We start from the raw sequence: 19,153 nt of genomic DNA, 5'->3' as shown, positions 1-19,153 counted from the left end.
CGTACACCCGGGTCCCGGGGCCGTTTCCCCGTTATCATACACGTGATCAGCCTTTTACAGCCGTCCCCTGAAGAGCGAGATATAGAGTTCGCAACAAATTGCGACACGGACACGGTTGTCTACGACGACCGTTGTGCTTCAAACCAGTAGACGACGCCTTGACGAGTCCACGCGTCGAGAGATCGAAGAAATCGACCGAGAAATAAGTGAGTTATGATTGATTTCGAGATGGAATTGAGAGAAGTAGGGAGATGAGTTACTAGGTTTTCTTTCGAGTAGTTAAGGAGACAAAGTGGGGTCGGATTTTTAATGTCCTTTAGCTACAAATTACAATGATTTTATACGACAGGATTCAAGTGATTCTGTATAAAGAAACTCGAAAGAAAAAGAGAAAATTCAGAGAAAGATGAAAGGAGAATATTTCAGAAGAAGACTAGTTAAAAATCCGATAAAATACATAAAATTTAAATGACCTCATTCTGGAACGAAGACTAGCTATAAGTGAATGATAATGATTTAAAACTATGGGTGACGTCAAAGGTAAAAGAATTAGAAGAAAAGAATATGGAAATATCAAAGAAAAAGAGAAATTTAATTCGTCATAGGAGAAATAAAATTACGGCTGGTATTCAGATAGCCAGCAATACAGTCATGGCACATTTGTGAGAGATACAGAAGGAGAAAATAAAGAAATGGAATGGTGAAACGACGATGATAAAGGAGGGCAGTGCTCGGATATTTTTGATCCGAGATAAGATCGCATTGATGCGAGATAAGATAATATGAGATTTTCGTTAGGAGGCGTACTCCAGCCTCCACACCCCGCATGACAACCGTCACTCCCCTCGGACAGCAGAGTCCAGACATTTCTGAAAGTCAGTTCTGACAGTGGCTGGGCTGGCTGACTAGCTTACTAATATGTGCTAGATGTCAGTGTCAAGTTCAAGTGCCGCTGGGGACGAGCCGGGACCTTCCCAATTTGGAAATCCCGGGTGTACCCAGTTTGGATAAACCGGTAACTGGATAACCGGTAACTCATTCACCCGTTGATTTGGTGATGTCATTGCATGTGATCGGCTAAGAAAGGCCGATGACATGTACCGACCACGTCATTATACATGTGACGGGCACCGGCTCATTACTCATGATTACTAGGTCAGCGGCCCGAATGACATATATGTCCCCCTGCTAGCTGCCCGAATGAACACCCGAAAGTTGGAAAACAGGGAAAACGTCACAGATTCTGCAGTTCTCAACCATTGGATGATCCTGTCTAGAAAAATTTGCAGAATCCTAATGTTGTGGAGTGACGTTACCCTGGTGTGGGATTTTTATGCTAGAGCTACACTGCTGTTCATGATTGCTAGCCACTGCCAGTGTGTGATTATCTACAGGAGCCTCTACAGGTGTGGTGTTTTATACTACAGGTGTAGCTTGTCTCTCACTAGCTTGTCTCTCGTATAGCCTGGATCTCATTTAATGTAAGGTCAAACAGCCATGCTAGTGCTACTAGCCCCTATAAATCACTAAAAATAGTAAATATTATAAATAAATATATATAAACTCAAATTGAATGTATATATATACTGCAGTAATATTCTACTACTCATACTATCAATGATTACCTCTACCACCTATTTGATATTATCTAAGTCTAAACTTGGGAAAAGGAGTAGAGATAGAAAAAAAGTTTATATTGTTTTAGAAAAATCCAAGGTATTTGATTTGTTGTATAATATTCACAACAATTAACTTTCAGGAAGTTCTGTGACAACTCAAGAGTTGTAAATCCAGAAATGTAAGTTTAAACTCATTCTAATATTCTATCATGCTATTGAATTACTCTAACTAGTGAAAGTTGTCCATCTAGACCTGAAGATAATATAAAATTGAAAATTATCAGAATTTTAAATGAAGCTATCAAAAACAAAAGTATGTCTTATATTTAAAAAGTTGATAATCCTTCTTACTAGATACAATCTAAAGTTATTCTAAATAATATTGATCTTGCTACAATCAAAAGTAGATCGATATTCAAACAAAAACTTCAATCGACTCATCTGGGTAACATTTCTAAGCCAACAGTGGTCTTAGACCAGTGTGGCAGAATTGTAGTCTGGTATTTACCAGATTTAATGTCTAAAGATCAATTGGTATGTAATTATTACTTGTTTAATATATATATATTGCTAAATCTAAATGAAGGATTATCTTCTTTCAGTCACTAAACCAATTATCCCTCATCTAAAAAAGCCAAAACCTAAAGATAAAGCAAGCTGGAGAAATAGTTCAAGTAATTTTATCCATAAAAATCAACAAGAATTATCTCCAGGTGTAGAAACGTTCTCGGTAGGTTGGTTACCTCAAGGTCATGCTGTAAGTAGTTTAACATATAAGTTTGAGTTTTCCTTATAATTCATTGGCAGTATGATCCAAATGCTACTCTAGCCATATCTCGCTCTATTCAGGATGATACATCTGGAAATATCAAGACTTGGATAACAAAGATGGAGCCCATTTCCAATTTTTCCAATATTCTCCTTTCGTTTACGCATCCTCCACTCCATGAAGCTACAGTGACAGACAAAACCGTTGCAATGTTTACAACACCTTCAAAGATACTATTATAGCATGTGACAAACTGACCGTGACATCACGTAATTAACATCGTTTGAAAGCCATGCTTCTTGGCTTTAATTCTATAGTAATACCATTATGTAATTCTAAATATTCATCAAAATACTGGCAATGTACTAACAAAGATGCATTGCAACAGTTTTGTCCCTCTCATTCACCAAGTACAAATCTCTATGTTTAGTACTTAGTATAGCCTCCCTTTGCCTTGAGTACAGCTTCTACCCTTCTAGGCATACTCTCTATCAAATTCTGACACACCTCAGGCTTTATATCATTCCACTCCTTATCCACTCTTGTCCAAAGTTCTCCAATTCCCCTAGGTGCTTCTTCATACTCTTCAAGCTTGATTTTGAGGTGGTCCCAGAGATGTTCAATTGGATTGAGGTCTGGAGACTGTGCTGGCCATGGCAACAAATCAATGTTGTTCTCTTTGAACCAGTTCTGGGCCTTTTTAGACTTGTGCTTGGGGTGATTGTCCTGCTGAAATATGAAATCCTCCTTTTCTTTCCCATAATACTCCACACTATCCTCCAGATTGTCCTCCAAAATGCTAACATATAGATCAGCATCCATTTTACCTTTAATTTGGCATGCATAGCCACATCCCTCCCAAAACATACAACCCCACATCATCAAAGAACCTCCTCCAAACTTCAAAGTCCCAGACACTAGTCTATCACTCAAGCCTTTTCCATCCCTTTTCACACCCATTTTCTTCCATCTGACCCCAAACAATTAATCTTTGTTTCATCAGACCATACTATCCTTTTCCAGTCTTCTATAGTCCAGTTTTGACGAGCTAAAGCCCAGTCCAAGCGATCCTTGCGGTGTTTGGCCTTGAGCAAAGGATGTTTAACCTTTACTACAGCCTTCATACCAGTGCGGGAAAGAGTTCTACGTATGGTCTTTGTAGAAATTGAGTGGGGCAAGGTGTTGGCAAGTAGTCTCTTGACTTGAGAAGTGTTGTCAGCCTTTTGAGAGGTGATTAAGCGAACAGTGTAGTGGGTATCAGAAGATGTAAGCAGTCTAGGACGACCACCTGAGGATATAGCAAGGTTGGGACGGTGCTTGGATCTAATTCCAGATATAGTGGAATGATGTATGCTGGTAGAAGTAGAGATTTCATGAGCTGATGCTCCTGAATCAAGCAAATAAAGGATATGAGAGAGCTGACTTGGAGTGAGGGGCTTCATTGTAAGGAATCATGCCAAAGATGCTCTGTATATATACTCAAAGTGTGGCTGTGCTGACTTTTCATCTTTGTTGAATGTGGCTGTGCTGATTTTTCAAGTCAGTCAATGGAGTCAGGTGACTTTATACTTGGTGAATGAGAGGGACAAAACTGTTGCAATGCATCTTTGTTAGTAAATGGCCAGTATTTTGATGAATATTTAGAATTACATAATGGTATTACTATCGAATTAAAGCCAAGAGTCATGGCTTTCAAACAATGTTAATTACGTGATGTCACGGTCAGTTTGTCACATGCTATAATAGTATCTTTGAAGGTGTTATAAACATTGCAACGGTTTTGTCTGTCACTGTACAATGATGTCATTGGAGAAATATTGCCAAATGCCCTCTATAGCTCCATTGGCTACCAAATGGGTATCTCTTTTCCATGGGATATCCGTTATTTCCAACAGAATTACTCCGCCACACATTGATCGGAGTGGCAGTTGGTCATGGTTTGATCAGCTAATCTCTTTTGGGTCATATGATTATGCTGTGCTAAAATTAGATGAGTTGGGTTTGTCATTGGATTATCGATCGGGAACAGTTGTTCAATTCAGTGGAAATTTGCTGACTCATGAAGTAGGAGAGTGGGATCATGGTGACAGAATTTGCTTCGCATATCTTGTAAAAAAGAGTATTTTTGATTTTTTGAAAGTTCCTCTTCCTAGTTGGTCTTATTTGGATGATGTACAGAAATTGCTTAAATAGAGGTTTCCCAGTAGAATTCAACTTTCATATTCAACTTTTTTATAAGTCAAATTTATCTGCCGCTGCTAACTACAACAACATTCTTATCAACATTCTTATCAACATGTCTGCATCTACAAAATCATGTTAGTATTGTGACATATATTCTAGTTTAAATAATAACATTGGTTTTAGCTTTTTATCATTTGAAAAAAGAAGAACAAGAAATTCTTCAAACTATTGAAAATCATCAAAAAACCCTGGAAGAAGCTCAAGCTAACAAAAAAAGTTCTAAATCTCTGAGTAAGATTAGACATTTGGAAGTTACTATACTACTAATTATGTTTTCAGAAATTATAAAATCAAGTACTATGACTATCATAAACAAGAAAAAAGCACTTAAGCTTGTTCAAAATCAACTACAAAAATATCAATCTCATGATAACGAATCTTCTGCTGTTCCTACAAGTTCTCCAATTGTTTCTCATACTCTTAGTGGCCCTTCCGCTACCACTTCTTCAACCACAAAAATTCCTGTTACTCCTACTCTGGTCATTCCTCTTAGCTTGGAAAATCCAGGAACACCGGATTCCAGTGTTTCAGCCTCAAGATCCTCTCTGACTTCAAGATCCTTTCCAGCTTCTGAGGATGATTCTGTCCCTGGAATCTCTACTATCCAAGATGATGGCCAAAGTACATCAGTTTATTCTACTGTATCACATTCTACAAAAAGTTCGCATCAAGATGAAGATGGAGATGAATATGAACCTTGTTCTGGAAATGAGAAATATGTTGAAATTGATGATGATGAAGTTGATGATGAAATGAAGCTTATAACTCCCAAGACCAGAAAAACATGTGAGTACAATTTGTATAATAATGAAATTAAAGTTATTCAATCTTTTCAAAGTGTTCAAAGGGATACCTAAACGTGGCCATGATTCTTCAAGCTCTGAGGAAGTGATTTTGGGTAATGGTTTTTGGAAAGTTATATTATTATATTATTAATCTCATTATAGAAAAACTAAAGGAAAAAGGAAAAACAAAACCCATCCACCCAAGAAAAAAGGCTAGATCTGAAAAACATTATACTTATGGTATGATGCTATTTTTAATTAAACAATATACAGACTAAAATATTATATATAGAAGAAGGAATGGAAATTTTGAGAAACTGGCTCAAAGCTACTCCTTTTGACAGGCCAGAAATTCCAACTTCTCTCAAAAATCAAGTTCGAAAGGTTCCAGAATATCTTTCAGAGGCATACACTACCACAGAGAAACTTACTCTGGAAATGCTTACAAATGAGTCAGGTAACTCAGTTTGTATTCATCATGAACTGAAGGATAGGGTTACTGCTCATGTGGATGGTAAAGAATCTGGAGGAGGGATTCAAATTCATGGTGTTCCAGTTCCTAGGATGATGAAAACCAAAAAAAGAAAAGATGATCAAGTTCCTGGATATTTTTCGTGTGGGTGTGCAATTGATACTGCAGTTGCTGGAGCTGCCTTATGGAAAAGTTGGTATATTTCTTCTACCATCAAGAACAACCCTATTACAGAGGGGTTCAGCTCTCAGCCACTCAATCCGCGTAATACTCTTTTCATTATTCAGAACCTGGAGAGATTGTGGGGAATCAAAACCTCAGATTTGTTTGCAGGGATTGTGAATAAAGAAGAAGCAGAAAAAGCTGTGATGGAAAAGTTGTTGAAACATGTTGGAAAGGCATATCTTGACAAGTTTGGAATCAATGTACTTGCTGATTTCTAATGTTTGTAATATGTTTATGATCTCAGAATTACATGTTTGATTTAGTTGATGAATGAAGGAGGATCTGTGAAATTCTACTTATGACATGGTTATATGATGAGTAGAATTCTATCCATGACAGTACGGTATGATCAGTAGAATTCTACTGACAATATTATAGCTATTTGAGTAGAATTCTACTCAGGATATTAAGGCTATATCAGTAGAATTCTACTAACATTATTATAACTATTTGAGTAGAATTCTACTCACAATATTATAGTTATATCAGTAGAATTCTACTCACAATATTATGATATGGCCAGTAGAATTCTACTGACAATATTATAGCCATATGAGTAGAATTCTACTGACAATATTATAGCCATATGAGTAGAATTCTACTGACGATATTATAGCTGTATCAGTAGAATTCTACTGACGATATTGTAGCCATATGAGTAGAATTCTACTGACGATATTATAGCCATATCAGTAGAATTCTACTCACAATATTATAACTATATGAGTAGAATTCTACTCACGATATTATAGCTATATGAGTAGAATTCTACTGACGATATTATAGGGATATGAGTAGAATTCTACTGACAATATTGTAGCCATATGAGTAGAATTCTACTCAGGATATTAAGGCTATATCAGTAGAATTCTACTCACGATATTATAGCCATATCAGTAGAATTCTACTGATGATATTATAGCTAGGTCAGTAGAATTCTACTGACGATATTGTAGCCATATGAGTAGAATTCTACTGACGATATTGTAGCCATATGAGTAGAATTCTACTCACGATATTATAGCTATATCAGTAGAATTCTACTGATGATATTATAGCTATATCAGTAGAATTCTACTGATGATATTATAGCTATATGAGTAGAATTCTACTGATGATATTATAGCTATATGAGTAGAATTCTACTCATGATATTATAGCCATATCAGTAGAATTCTACTCACAATATTATGATATGACCAGTAGAATTCTACTCACAATATTATAGCTATATCAGTAGATATGTACTGACAACAATATTATATGGTCAGTAGAATTCTATTTGTTACATTATCTAATTTCATTCTCATTACATATAAATAACATTTTTAATATCAGGATTTCACTGACAAAATTAGTAGGATCTTACTGTCTTTAAGATTTCAAGTCAGTAAGATTTTACCATGGTAGAATCTCAAAAGTCAGTAGGATCCTACTAACTCTTGTAATCCCATAGTCAGTAGGATCCAACTGGGTCATGGCTCAGTGGATGCTCAGTAGGATCCTACAGCCTTATATTACTGTTGAGTGCTGATATATTACATAATGTTCCCAAAAAGTACAGTGGGCTGTATGAGGTTTGTACAGCGGGCTGTATGTGTTATGTACAGCATACATCAATCAGCTACGTGGTCAACTCTTGCAATCCGGCTGATGCAGAGCAAGATCTGGCGTGTATGGGTGATATGGGGGACCACAGAATACGCCAGATTTGTCATTGTCTTACCCTCTCTGTGTTTCCTAGCTTTCACGGGTAAGCGACTCGGACTCCAGGGTTTCTTCAATGATCCTCTTTAACTGAGTCTTTTCAGCATTACAGTGGAGGACTGTTGTACTGGAATCCACACTACCAATCCAGGAAGCTTTCAAACTAGATGGAAAATCAAACACAGCGGAAAACGCTCTTCAGGGTGCAACTACTATGCTTTGCACCATATTGATATCCGGATATCTCATCTATCAACGTCGGCGCCACAGTAAACTGATCGGTGTGAAAATATCAAAAGTTGATCAACTTAAAAGCTCATGTAACTGATTTGAGGACCTCACTAGGCGAATCTCAAATATCAGTGGGATACATAAGTATCGTCGCTATGCTCGTTGAGTCTTACGCAGCAGAATCGGTATGGCTATTTGTGGCGATTTTGATAAATGGCCCTTCTGATCATCCTGTGGTGATTTTCTTTGGTGATACGGCAACTTACATTGAGGTGCGTCCACCTCAAAACTCAGGACCAATGTTGGATCGTGAATGATGATGGCTAGATAATTGCCTACCTCCTTGTGCTGTACCAAGTCGCCAAAGGAAGAGCATATGAATCCCGAAAGGGACAGAGAAATATTAGTTCTTTGAATTGGAATCATTCCACTCATGTCACTGGTACTACCCAGCCCGATGAAATTAGTCCAGCGCCTATTGGGCATATAGATGTTTCACGAGTTTCTATGGCTTGATATCACTTAATTTCTTAGATATCATCACAGAAGAGGGGATCATAGTTAGTGATCATGTTTTAATAAAGGACGTTGCGAGAAAACTCTTCGCTGATGCCGTGCTCGAAGAAGAATCCTCCAATGAGACGGACAATAAAATTAAATCTCGAACCCTCAGTGTGCTGGGCCGAGAGGACAGAAATGGGACAGGGGACGAACGTATTCCGGATGCTTTCCTCAGAACTCGGCAGGCATGCCAATGTTCTATTTACAGTCGTTCATCAGGAAAATGTAACAGTCCTTATTGTGACTTAGGACTATTTGCCTTAGTCGCGCCTTATTTAACACACTATAAGGTACATAATACATATTAAGGACTTGTTTAGGCCTGTGTGCTTTCTATAATACTTTTGTCTTCCTAAGACAAGCTATAGAAGCTTAATCATTCAAATCATCACTAAGTAACCATCAAATTTTCCTAAGGTGCACTACTAAGGCTTAAGCTGTCCATTGTTTGTACATAAGTTCTGTTCTATTGCTCGTAAAATTCCAGAAAAATAATGACAAATCTTAGAATATTAAAAAAACATAAGTCTATATGTATGTTTTTGTCAGAAACATACCCGTTATGGAGATATCAAGATTCCATCATGGGGTGGGGGGGTCATTATCAACTGCAAATAGACCCATCGTAGAGCCGGTTCTACTAACCAGAAAATTATGGAAAAATCACGACAAATCATGAAATATTAAAAGAACATAAGTTTATATGTATGTTTTCGTCGGAAAACATACCAGTTATGGAGATATAGAAAAACATGACAAGAATGTCATGTTTTATACTGGTTCCTGTACTGATTTTAATGATTTAAGAGTGTAAGTATATGTTTTCAAGGTCCAGGAATCCGAATCTGTCATCACATCTATTATCCGATCAATATCAGAGGAGCTATAGCGCAATTTTGTGTTTATCATATGTTAAATGTGCCATATCACAGTAGGCTTTCATCCAACAAAAAATCTAACAACGTATTCGGACTCCCTGACCTTGAAAATATAGGAATACACTTTTAGATCATTAAAATCCATGCAGAAATGACCCGAAAATATCTCCTACCTATGATTTGAGGGACTTTGACTCGAAAATCCTAAGTCCAGAGGTCATGTGATGTCATGTGACATGTTGAACTTCTGTTTCGAGCATAACCGTCCATCCTGCCTCCCAACCACCACCTCTCACCTTCCTCCTCCGTCTTTTTTGCCCTCCAGACTTGTATTTCTGGTAATTACCTTCCCCTCCTCTCTTCTAACCCTCCTCCAGCTAAATTTGACTTATTTAGGGCGCTTTTTTGGGGTATTGTTGGGAGAGTTTTCTGGTCTATAGTGAGTCATTCTTATCTCTTCATAGTTCCAAGCTGATTTTGCATTTGTAGAACATCTATACTACCATTACACTCTTATCATCATTCCTTCTCATTCTCCTACTCCATCTCCCCCTTCCTATGTCTGTACCTAGTGTCCGCTTTTTTGGTTTCCTAAATAGGAAATTTTTCCGCAGAATTTTGATTGTATATTACTATATTATATATAATATATTTGAATGTGATTTTGTTATACCACACCTATACATAAACTCAAGATGAACTGAAGAGTCTTAATGATAATATTGCCTTAAGTATCCTTATAGAATAACTTATGAACTATTGTATACTTATGCTTAAATATTAAGGCTTTCCTAAGTCCAACCTAAGATTAGACCCTGCCTTAGGCAAAATTGCCTTATTCATGCCTTATGCAAGTGCCTAAGGCCTATAAGGCATGAATAAGGCCTGTTACATTTTCCTGATGACTTCCTGTATATTATGACAATTTATGAGAATACTTTTTTTTCTCGTGCCAGTCGTGTACAACTAGTGTTGTATGGGGTACGTAGAGTATTTCGAAGAATCTACATGGAAAATGACATGCATCCGTAAAAGGGAGTTTACACTTTTCCCTGTGAATTCTCCACGGATGACTTGATGGAAAAATAGTTATAAGTACATAGATTTTACGACGGGTGATCTCCATAGGTACCACGCCCTCTAGTAGTACAGGCATCCAAACGATTAGGGCGGGGAACACAATAGTCTATGAGTTGGCGCCGAAAAAACATGGACCCTGCATGGTTGGTGACATGTTCTTAAGAGGTTAGACGGACTTACGGGTCTGAATGTTTTCATTAATTTCATTTTGATGCTAGATCTGTGCTAGATTGATCTCATACTCGTCCAGGGAGATTAGGAAGATAAAGGACCTTCCTTACTAAACGACAGATGCACTAGAGATCAGAGAACGGGAGGCCGAGGGTTCTGCGTATGAGCTTCGGGTTCCCACCGGTGAACGGTGAGATCGGAGTGGTGAAACGCTTCGGGCCGCGTGCCTTACCTCCCCTGTCACTGCTGGCAGTGGTCCTCGCCTGTGAAGAATGAGTAGAGTTAGAGTGGGCGATGCTTTAAAAAAAGATAGATTAGAGCATCCTGTGATACACAGTTGAGAACAGGCGTAGATACTAGAGAATTGTACTAAACAGGAAGGTGATTAGTGATTTCAAACTCACACGGATGCGCTGTCAGAGATCAAACGATCATCCCCCCTCCCCCTTGTTCCGGGCCCGGTGTACGTGTTCTACTGACCTTCATTGATCAGGTGCTTTCGATAATAATACCAGCACCGTTCCGCGTCATTAGCGGTCCCGCGAGCCAATGCTATCCACGATAATTTTGCAAGTAAACGTGGGGCACCGCATATTTCATATGGACTATGACAGAAGTCTGATGTCGTATGAGAATACAAGGAATGCCTGAGCTTGGCGGTAGGGCCCTTCGAAGAGGTGGCAGGTATGATCACTCTTGATAATTCAAAAGTATTTAGACAACGAAGTTGATGAAACGACAGGCCGAATGAATCTGTGTCGTGTAGCCCGATGAACATGGTTTTAAGATTCAATAGTTCGGAAAAAAATGCTATAAGAGTGGACGATACTTTCAACTCTCTATACTATCCAAACTTCTACCATCTACTTATCTATTCCAAACACACTATGACTGTTAATGGCACTAGTATTCCTCTCGAGGGAAAGCTTCTCCTCGCCACACAGTTTGAACTTGTCTGTTCTACAGCCGTGGCTGGTTGTTTCTATGGCATTGCATTCGTTCTCTTCTGTCAATACGTTCATTCACTTATTCCCCAAATACGCGGCGGAGATCGGAAAAGACAAGCAAAGTTCATGCTTGTGTATACTATCATAATAATGCTCTGTGGACTGTACTTTTTCATCGCCAATGTCGTTACTATCCAGGACGCCTATATCAAGCATGGAAACTACCCTGGGGGTCCATATTTATATGAACAGTCAGCTTTATTTCATGGGCAGCCAGTATTGGGCGTTGGCCTCGCTTGTCAGGCAATGGTCAACATGTTAACATCGGCAATTCAGGTATGTTTAATTCTTCTGAGCAGTCATGCAGATCGACTGATGTAAACAAGATTTGGCGTGTATGGATAATTTGGAAGACCACAGAATACGCTAATTTTGCCATCGTGCTACCTTCTCTGTGTTTCTTAGTTTCCACCGGTAAGCAGTTCTAAGATTCTGTACTTCTTTCGAACTAAGTTTCATCCTTTCAGCATTGCAGTGGAGAACTCTTGTACTTATAATAACCTTACCGGCTGAAAAAGTTTTCGAACTGGATAGTAAAACGAATTCAGCCGAAAACGCACTTCAAGGAGCTACTACCATGCTTTGCACTGTTTTGATATCTGGATTTCTAATTTTTCAACGTCGACGCAACAATAAAACAATCGGTATGAAAATATTCAAATCTGATCGAAGGAAACTTCCCTTAGCTAATTCGAAAATCTTGATAGGTGAATCTCGAACAGCAGTGAATTACATGAGCATTGTCGCCATGCTCGTTGAGTCTTACACTATAGAATCTGTATGGATATTTGGGGTACTATCGATCGACGGCCTTATTGACTCCCCTGTGGCGCTTTTCTTTGGTGATACTGCAGTCTACATCGAGGTACGTTCCCCTTTGAAATTCAAAGCCAAAAATGGATGGTGATTAAATGTGGCCAGATAATCGCCTACCTCCTCGTGCAGTACCGAGTCGCCAGAGGAAGAGCGTACGAGTCACAAAAAGATCCGAAAAGCTTTGGTTCTTTGAAATGGAATATTTCCAACCACGTCACTGATGCACAATCCGATGAAAAGAGTCTAGCGACTGCCGATGGACCTGTCGGTCAGATGGATGATTCACGAGTTAATATGGCTTGATATCACTTAAATTGCCTACTGCACATTAGATAGTAGACACCGTAACCGAAGAGGCGATCATAGATAGTTGTCATCTTTAAATTTAAGACGTTTTTATCCGTGGAAAGAATCATAGAATCAGGCTTGTGATGCCATCATTGAACCAATCTTCGACTTTCTCCACATGTAACTCTTTTCATGCGATCAATCAGAATCACAATTCAGTGCACCCGTTTTCCATATCTTAAACCCCACAGCAGGCTATCCAGTACTAAAGCAAGTGACAAACTCTTCGCTGATGCCGCGCTCGAAGAAGAGGAATCCTCCAAAGGGACGGACAACAAAACTAAATCTCAAACCCTCAATTTGCTAGGACAAGAGGATGAAAATTGGACAGGGGATGAACGTATTCAGGATGCTGTCCTTCGAATGCTTGTCGACAAATACAAACCACTTCGTGGATCGAGGATTGTTACGGCGGAAGAGAAGCTTAAACAGGCTCCTCCGAAAGTTCTGTCCTCGTCTAGTTCAACTTCAACTTCATATCCAATACCTTCCTCATCAACATTCTCATCTTCACCTGCACTTTCGTCGTCTCCCGGGGAGCCCTCTGTTACCGGATTTATGAAACCTCGTTCAGGATCATGGGCCACTGAACCTCTATTGCCTTCAATTGAAGGACACAAACCCTGGGAAACGAAATTCAAAGCTCCATCCCATGACGGACCTGTGAATATCAAACTAGGGAATCTAGTATCGTCTTCGACTTCAAGACCCGGACTAGGTGGTGTAGGCGGATTAAGTGGATCAGCCTTGTTGGATGAAAGACTCGTAAAGAAGGAAAAAGAAAAGATGAAGAAGGAACAACAAGCTGGGAGGTTAAGTCAAGCATTGGAGTCGACTTTAGATTATAGACTCGGAATTAAAAGTGGGAAAGGACCGACGGGAAGACCGAATCCTGTTAGTATGAAAGGGTGGAATAGTTTTATTGAGGAACGCATTGAGGTAAGTCTTTCCGGTAGATGGAGAATTGCGCGTTGTATGGCTGAAGCTTTCTTAGAAAGCTCGTCTTGCTGGAGTATTCAAGAATGTGAAAGGTCGAGGTCAACCACTCTTACGCTCGATTGATGAAACGAATCCTTTTATCGCTCGGGAAGAGTTTCTCATGAACCGTATTGTGCAACAGAATGGTGCTGCTCCTCCTTGGGTAGAGATTCAGGGCGGTAGGTCATCGCGGCTCCAGCCAACACCCACCTTTCTGATTGCTTTCAGAGCTTGAGACAGCTGCAAGAACATTCCGCGAGATATTACATCAATCATGGGTCCGACGCGCAATACGAATATTAACCACCAACAACCCTGTGGAATTCCTTCACAAAATCACTTTTGACGAAGTCAAAGCTCTGCGAGACCCTGATTGGATAAAGAAGGAACAGTCATATCATGACACCGCCATCGCTGAGTTAAACTCACTTGTACGCAAATACAATGGCTTGGCGCCCCATGCTGTTCGAAAATCGTACTATTACACGAGAGAAGGCGAGATTGATAGGATGTATGAAGCGTCTGCGAAAGATGTTATGAAAGAGTTGGAAGAGCGGCTCCGAGATCCTGGGTTCATTGGTAACACCAACGAAGGCGCTAGAGGTGGTTCTCGTGGTCCTGTTGGTTCATCAAATGCTCGAGAAGGTGCAGTACCACCTGTCGAGGAAAACCAGCCACAACCTTCATGGCGGATTACTGACCTGATACGAGAATGGATTAATAGTATGAGATCATGGAGGGCCAGGTAGTTTGGTACCAGGAACTTGCTGCGTGTATCAAATAGATTGCGATGCTGTATTTCTAATTGTGTGTGTCGGGTTATGACAGGAACCTGACGGAGAAGCCTCGCTTTACCAGTGTGCTAATAGTGATATATGAAGTCAGCTATCCATATGCATAAACGACGGGGCGCATGTGCACGAGGCAGACACGAGGCTACATGTCCCCTGCCAGCGCCGTGTATTGTTGCTTCCAATTTGATGGTACGTTAGCCTTATTCGTAGCGATGTGCTCTAGACAATACAGACAATACAACACAAAGTAAAGAAAGAACAATGAGTACGTATTATTTTACTCTGGCTGTGCCAAGAAGGTAAGTAACAATGCGGAAGATGACACACCGGGGCGGGAGTATTTTGAAAGGCTTCTGGGCGCAACTCAGGGCCGATGAGCCTCGAGGCATCCGTGCGTCTGGAACTCTGCGGCGGGCGGGAAATCTAATCTTATATAAAAGGCTCTCTCGTCCTTCCCTGCCCGGCCCTTTCATCTTTTTCCTTTCTCCCATCAAGAACACTTCGTAAGTTCCCCTCCCCCCCCTCCTCCACGTCATCCCCCACCGCGTTGTTCAACTTCTACCTACACAGAACACCTTTCCACAAGACATTCGTCGTTCTTGTCCTCGTCGCTCTCGCTTTTCAAGACTTATTTAGCTGCCGAGTTGTAAAAATGTCGTCTTACGATTATGAAGAGATCGTCCCCGGTGACCTCGTCGCTGTCCGTCACGGTATTAAAGGAAGACAAGAAGGTCTGGTCGTTGGTTCCCACATTGACTACGCTGTAAGAGTTCTTTATACTCTGTGTCCATTGGCGTATTCTCTAACGCGAAATTTTGCTCATTTTAGGGTCGTCAAATCATTGAGGTTCAACTTGAGAATGAAGTCTACCATGCATGGTGCGTCTTCGTGCCCCTCACCTTACCCTCCATCCTCGTCTCCTCTCTATCCCCTCATTCCCATCTTTGTTTATTGTGTTTTTACTAATACTCCGTCCTTGTTCTTTCAGGCACCCCACGGTCACCAGAGTGAAACGTGTCGTGTCCTACTCGCATCCCGTTCCCCGTGCTCGTACCATCGAGCGTCGCATTTACTGGTAGAGAAAGAGTGCCGACTCGTTCAACGTTCCTCTAGTATTCTTATCAACCGAGGAACTCGAAACCGAACATTGGTCCTTTCTCCTTCCATTTTATTTTTTCATATCGGGTTATTCCGGGATGATCTGTAACATTTTAACCTCAATTGCTTCTTACGTTCTTTTATTTCTTTCCTTTTCCTTTGTTCGCTACCCTGGCCAACAACAAAGACGAACGATACCTGACAAGATTCATCACGTCATTTAAGCTGCGCACTCATGACATGGATAGGGCGTCACTTGAACAGCAGCGATGCCTCAACCTAATACTCGGACCCTATCGGGTTTTTTCCGGATCTCTTTGTTATCGTCTTTCTCAAGTGCTTTCTCTTGCTTTTCCTGTATTGTATATCAAGTTCACACATAAGAATTCAGTAGGGGCTGGAGAAGAGGGAATGGTAGTAGTAGGAATGGGAACGTATCTTCTTGGGGGAACCTTAACGATCATACATACGGATTTTATTATGTCAATCACAAATCTAGAATTCAAGTATCTTATTTGGTTTCCCCCCTCTGCCCCATCCTTCGGAAATTAAATTCTTGAAGCTTTGGAGTGTTTCCTCTTAGTTGGTGTACCGAACTATATCTATCGCTATCTTCCTTTACTTATTTCTGAGAGCGCAAAGCGGAATCATGAAGCATGATTGAAAAAACAAGCCATATTCCATGTTATGCATATATCAGCAAACCATCATCTCATGTATATACGAAAAGCCCATACTTCAAAAAAAAAAAAAAAAAGCAAGGAAAAGAAAAAAACAAAGAGGGGTAAACGAGATTTTACGGATACAACTTAGTCGCGAACAAACTAAATAAAATTCATCACAAGCACATAAAAAAAATCAAAAGAGAAGAAAGAAAAAAAATTGATTTTTTTTTATGCTTGAAGATGAACAATCGGCGTTCCATTAGTCGACGAATGATGCTTATTACTACTACTACTACTATTATGATTATGATGGGATAACGAACCATGGTCATGATGATGTTGATGTTGTTGATGAGGTTGTTGATGATGTTGCTGCTGAGACGAAGATAACGACGTAGAGGAAGGTGTTGTTGATAAACTCGCATGATGTAACACCCCCTCCTCAGAATCCCCAAATTCTCCTTTCCGAGATTTCTGCTTCATCTTCTTCTTTTTCGCTGTTTTTGAAGGTGATATCGGTGGTGACGATGTCGGTGTATGAGAATGGTGTTGTTGTCGAGTCGAAGTTCTATTCGAATCATCAACATCAACATCCACCACCCGCGACTCCCTCTCCCTCTTCTTCTCCAATGCCAAATCCCCATTCTCTCTCATCGACTTGTTCTTATTCCTATCTCCACTTTCCAACGGCAACACTCTCGATTGCGAAAACCCAGGAATCCCATCACTAGTCACACTTCTACTCCTCGCCGTCACATTCCTTACGATCCTTGCTCCAGCAACATTAACCTGTGAGGTTGATAACGATGATGGAATAATGCCGTTTGGTTGTTGTAGCGGGGTTGGTGGTGATAGTGGCTGTAATGAAGATGATGATGGTGACGACGACGACGACGAAGATGACAATGATGGTGACGGCGATAATGAAGATACCGACGAAAAACTTGAAGGGGTCCCATTCCCAACAAGCAAATCCTTGAGCGGATACTTCTGCCCAACACTCGAATTCGAACTCGCACGCGAACGTTCACGCTCAACCCTCCTCCCCGTCACTTGCACCCCAACACCAATCTCACTAACCAAAGACCCAACACTCCCATTCAAATCCACAGTCCTCAACTCCGGTTTCAAAGTCTCCTCCGAACCCCTCAAACTCAACTTTCCATCCTTCAAAGAAGAATAGATTCCAGAAGTCTCCTGCACAGCTCGTTCATAATAGAGCATAAAAGCTCCTGTACCCTCTTGCAACACCGTCTCAATACCGCATTCAGTTACAGCATCATCACTAATGCGTAACCATCCTTTTCCAGGTCGAATATTCGCTTCATCTTCAAACACATATCTCGGACTCGAGTTACCAACACCATCCATTTCACCATTTATCGAATCCGCATCGCCTTCTAACCGTATCGGATCAAGCATCATCGGTGGTGCCCATCTCTTCTCGTCGCCTACACTCGGGTGTTTTGGTTTCCGCCGATAACAAATATAGTGACCAAACGAGTGTTGGCCATAATGGCATACGACAGCAGTCAGACGGTATATTATGCGTGGTGTTGCATAAATAGAAGGCGTGGGAGTCGCTGAACGTGATAGAGCAGGTGGTTGAGTTGAGATCGCCCTTGTTGGAACAGTAGATAGATTTCCAGAGGTAGAGTATGGCGTTAGATCCAGGACTTCGGGGAAGAGAAGGCGGACCATGTTTTTGGATGCATAGTGCCCGTAATGTACGGATCGGTTGATGTGGAGGGCAAGTATTGGTGGCGGCTGGAATGTCGTGTGAGGAGAACGCAAAAGGATATGTACAGCGAAAGACTGCTTACCCGAGCTATCATGGCTTGTTTTGTAGAAAGAGGACTGAAAACTTTCTCCATTCGGACGTCTTTCAAATCTTCTTCAATCCGTTCTTCCTGGATCGCTGTTCTGACCTTGGCTTCCATCTTGCGGACTTTCTTGAGACGCTCTTTTTTGGAATTGCTGGGTTTGGTCTGAGATTGTATTTCGTGTTCGAGTTTTTTTATGTCTTGTTGGAGGCGTTTGTGAGTGGCGACGACGGAGCATTTTCTGCAGATGCAGTCTTTAAGCTCTTCGAGGCGGGTATAGTCTTCTAGGCAGTCTTCTAGTTGGCATACAGCCTGTAGAGATAATCAGCATCTCCATAGACGCAAGGTGTTTAATCACGAACCGCAAGTCTGGGTAACGCTAGTTGGAGATTGTCCAATGGAAAATGCATGACAGCTTCTGTGTATCCACATAGGCAGCAACTTCGCCGGTTGGCGGTCAGACCATCGAATACACTTTTGCCAATGTCCTTCATGGTCTCTGGTGGTAGGTTGGATAGCCCACCAAGGCCTCTATCGCGGTAAGCCTCTTTGTCGACAGCAATGAGCTCATTCTTGAGACACTCTGAGACTACTTGAAAGAGCTCTTGGGCGTCTTGATGTTCGCGGGAATAGAAGAGGGAGTTGGAGCGCCCCTCTGTTTGACGGCTAAGAGTCTGGATGATGTCATGAGGACGAATGGCATGGTAAGTTGAATGGGGTTTATTGAGGCCTGGAGGATGATGTTTAAGCGGTGGCGAGGGAGAGATGGGAGATGAACTTGCGTCGGAAGAGGTCTTTGAGGGCATCAATGACCGGTGTTGGGACATCAAGCGCTTCTGCCTTGGCATTTATAGCGTCGATATGAGGTTGGAGATACGTCAG

General features: G+C 40.8%; 7 protein-coding genes across 7 annotated transcripts; 6 read left to right on the top strand and 1 right to left on the bottom strand.

Annotated features, from left to right (window-relative positions):
• Positions 1 to 524: 524 nt before the first annotated feature.
• On the top strand, positions 525 to 2,630 carry AGABI2DRAFT_146559 (hypothetical protein; the record flags this gene model as incomplete). Its single annotated transcript, XM_006456795.1, has 11 exons — positions 525 to 540; positions 634 to 700; positions 799 to 875; positions 942 to 1,015; positions 1,156 to 1,376; positions 1,760 to 1,798; positions 1,918 to 1,932; positions 2,027 to 2,153; positions 2,206 to 2,293; positions 2,333 to 2,376; positions 2,427 to 2,630. The coding sequence occupies 11 exons, from the start codon at positions 525 to 527 to the stop codon at positions 2,628 to 2,630; spliced, it is 972 nt and encodes a 323-aa protein (XP_006456858.1).
• A 1,582-nt stretch (positions 2,631 to 4,212) lies between these two features.
• AGABI2DRAFT_78836 (hypothetical protein) lies at positions 4,213 to 4,581 on the top strand (the record flags this gene model as incomplete). The annotated part of the gene is made up of 1 exon (XM_006456794.1): positions 4,213 to 4,581. One exon carries the CDS (start codon positions 4,213 to 4,215, stop codon positions 4,579 to 4,581), a length of 369 nt encoding a protein of 122 aa, XP_006456857.1.
• A 350-nt stretch (positions 4,582 to 4,931) lies between these two features.
• Positions 4,932 to 6,332, top strand: AGABI2DRAFT_122742 (hypothetical protein; the record flags this gene model as incomplete). Its single annotated transcript, XM_006456793.1, has 4 exons — positions 4,932 to 5,418; positions 5,471 to 5,530; positions 5,580 to 5,657; positions 5,710 to 6,332. The coding sequence occupies 4 exons, from the start codon at positions 4,932 to 4,934 to the stop codon at positions 6,330 to 6,332; spliced, it is 1,248 nt and encodes a 415-aa protein (XP_006456856.1).
• Positions 6,333 to 11,629: 5,297 nt separating this feature from the next.
• AGABI2DRAFT_122741 (hypothetical protein) lies at positions 11,630 to 12,868 on the top strand (the record flags this gene model as incomplete). The annotated part of the gene is made up of 5 exons (XM_006456792.1): positions 11,630 to 12,025; positions 12,076 to 12,163; positions 12,217 to 12,393; positions 12,457 to 12,614; positions 12,671 to 12,868. The coding sequence occupies 5 exons, from the start codon at positions 11,630 to 11,632 to the stop codon at positions 12,866 to 12,868; spliced, it is 1,017 nt and encodes a 338-aa protein (XP_006456855.1).
• A 177-nt stretch (positions 12,869 to 13,045) lies between these two features.
• AGABI2DRAFT_212040 (hypothetical protein) lies at positions 13,046 to 14,640 on the top strand (the record flags this gene model as incomplete). Its single annotated transcript, XM_006456791.1, has 3 exons — positions 13,046 to 13,852; positions 13,908 to 14,070; positions 14,120 to 14,640. 3 exons carry the CDS (start codon positions 13,046 to 13,048, stop codon positions 14,638 to 14,640), a joined length of 1,491 nt encoding a protein of 496 aa, XP_006456854.1.
• Positions 14,641 to 15,337: 697 nt separating this feature from the next.
• AGABI2DRAFT_78494 (hypothetical protein) lies at positions 15,338 to 15,764 on the top strand (the record flags this gene model as incomplete). Its single annotated transcript, XM_006456790.1, has 3 exons — positions 15,338 to 15,448; positions 15,514 to 15,563; positions 15,674 to 15,764. The coding sequence occupies 3 exons, from the start codon at positions 15,338 to 15,340 to the stop codon at positions 15,762 to 15,764; spliced, it is 252 nt and encodes an 83-aa protein (XP_006456853.1).
• An 828-nt stretch (positions 15,765 to 16,592) lies between these two features.
• Positions 16,593 to 19,077, bottom strand: AGABI2DRAFT_146556 (hypothetical protein; the record flags this gene model as incomplete). The annotated part of the gene is made up of 5 exons (XM_006456789.1): positions 16,593 to 16,607; positions 16,772 to 16,823; positions 16,882 to 18,215; positions 18,272 to 18,583; positions 18,634 to 19,077. The coding sequence occupies 5 exons, from the start codon at positions 19,075 to 19,077 to the stop codon at positions 16,593 to 16,595; spliced, it is 2,157 nt and encodes a 718-aa protein (XP_006456852.1).
• Positions 19,078 to 19,153: the final 76 nt, after the last annotated feature.

Source organism: Agaricus bisporus, assembly GCF_000300575.1.
Source record: "Agaricus bisporus var. bisporus H97 unplaced genomic scaffold AGABI2scaffold_14, whole genome shotgun sequence".
Taxonomy (NCBI): Eukaryota; Fungi; Basidiomycota; class Agaricomycetes; order Agaricales; family Agaricaceae; genus Agaricus; species Agaricus bisporus.
This window is presented reverse-complemented; position numbering and strand designations above follow the sequence as displayed.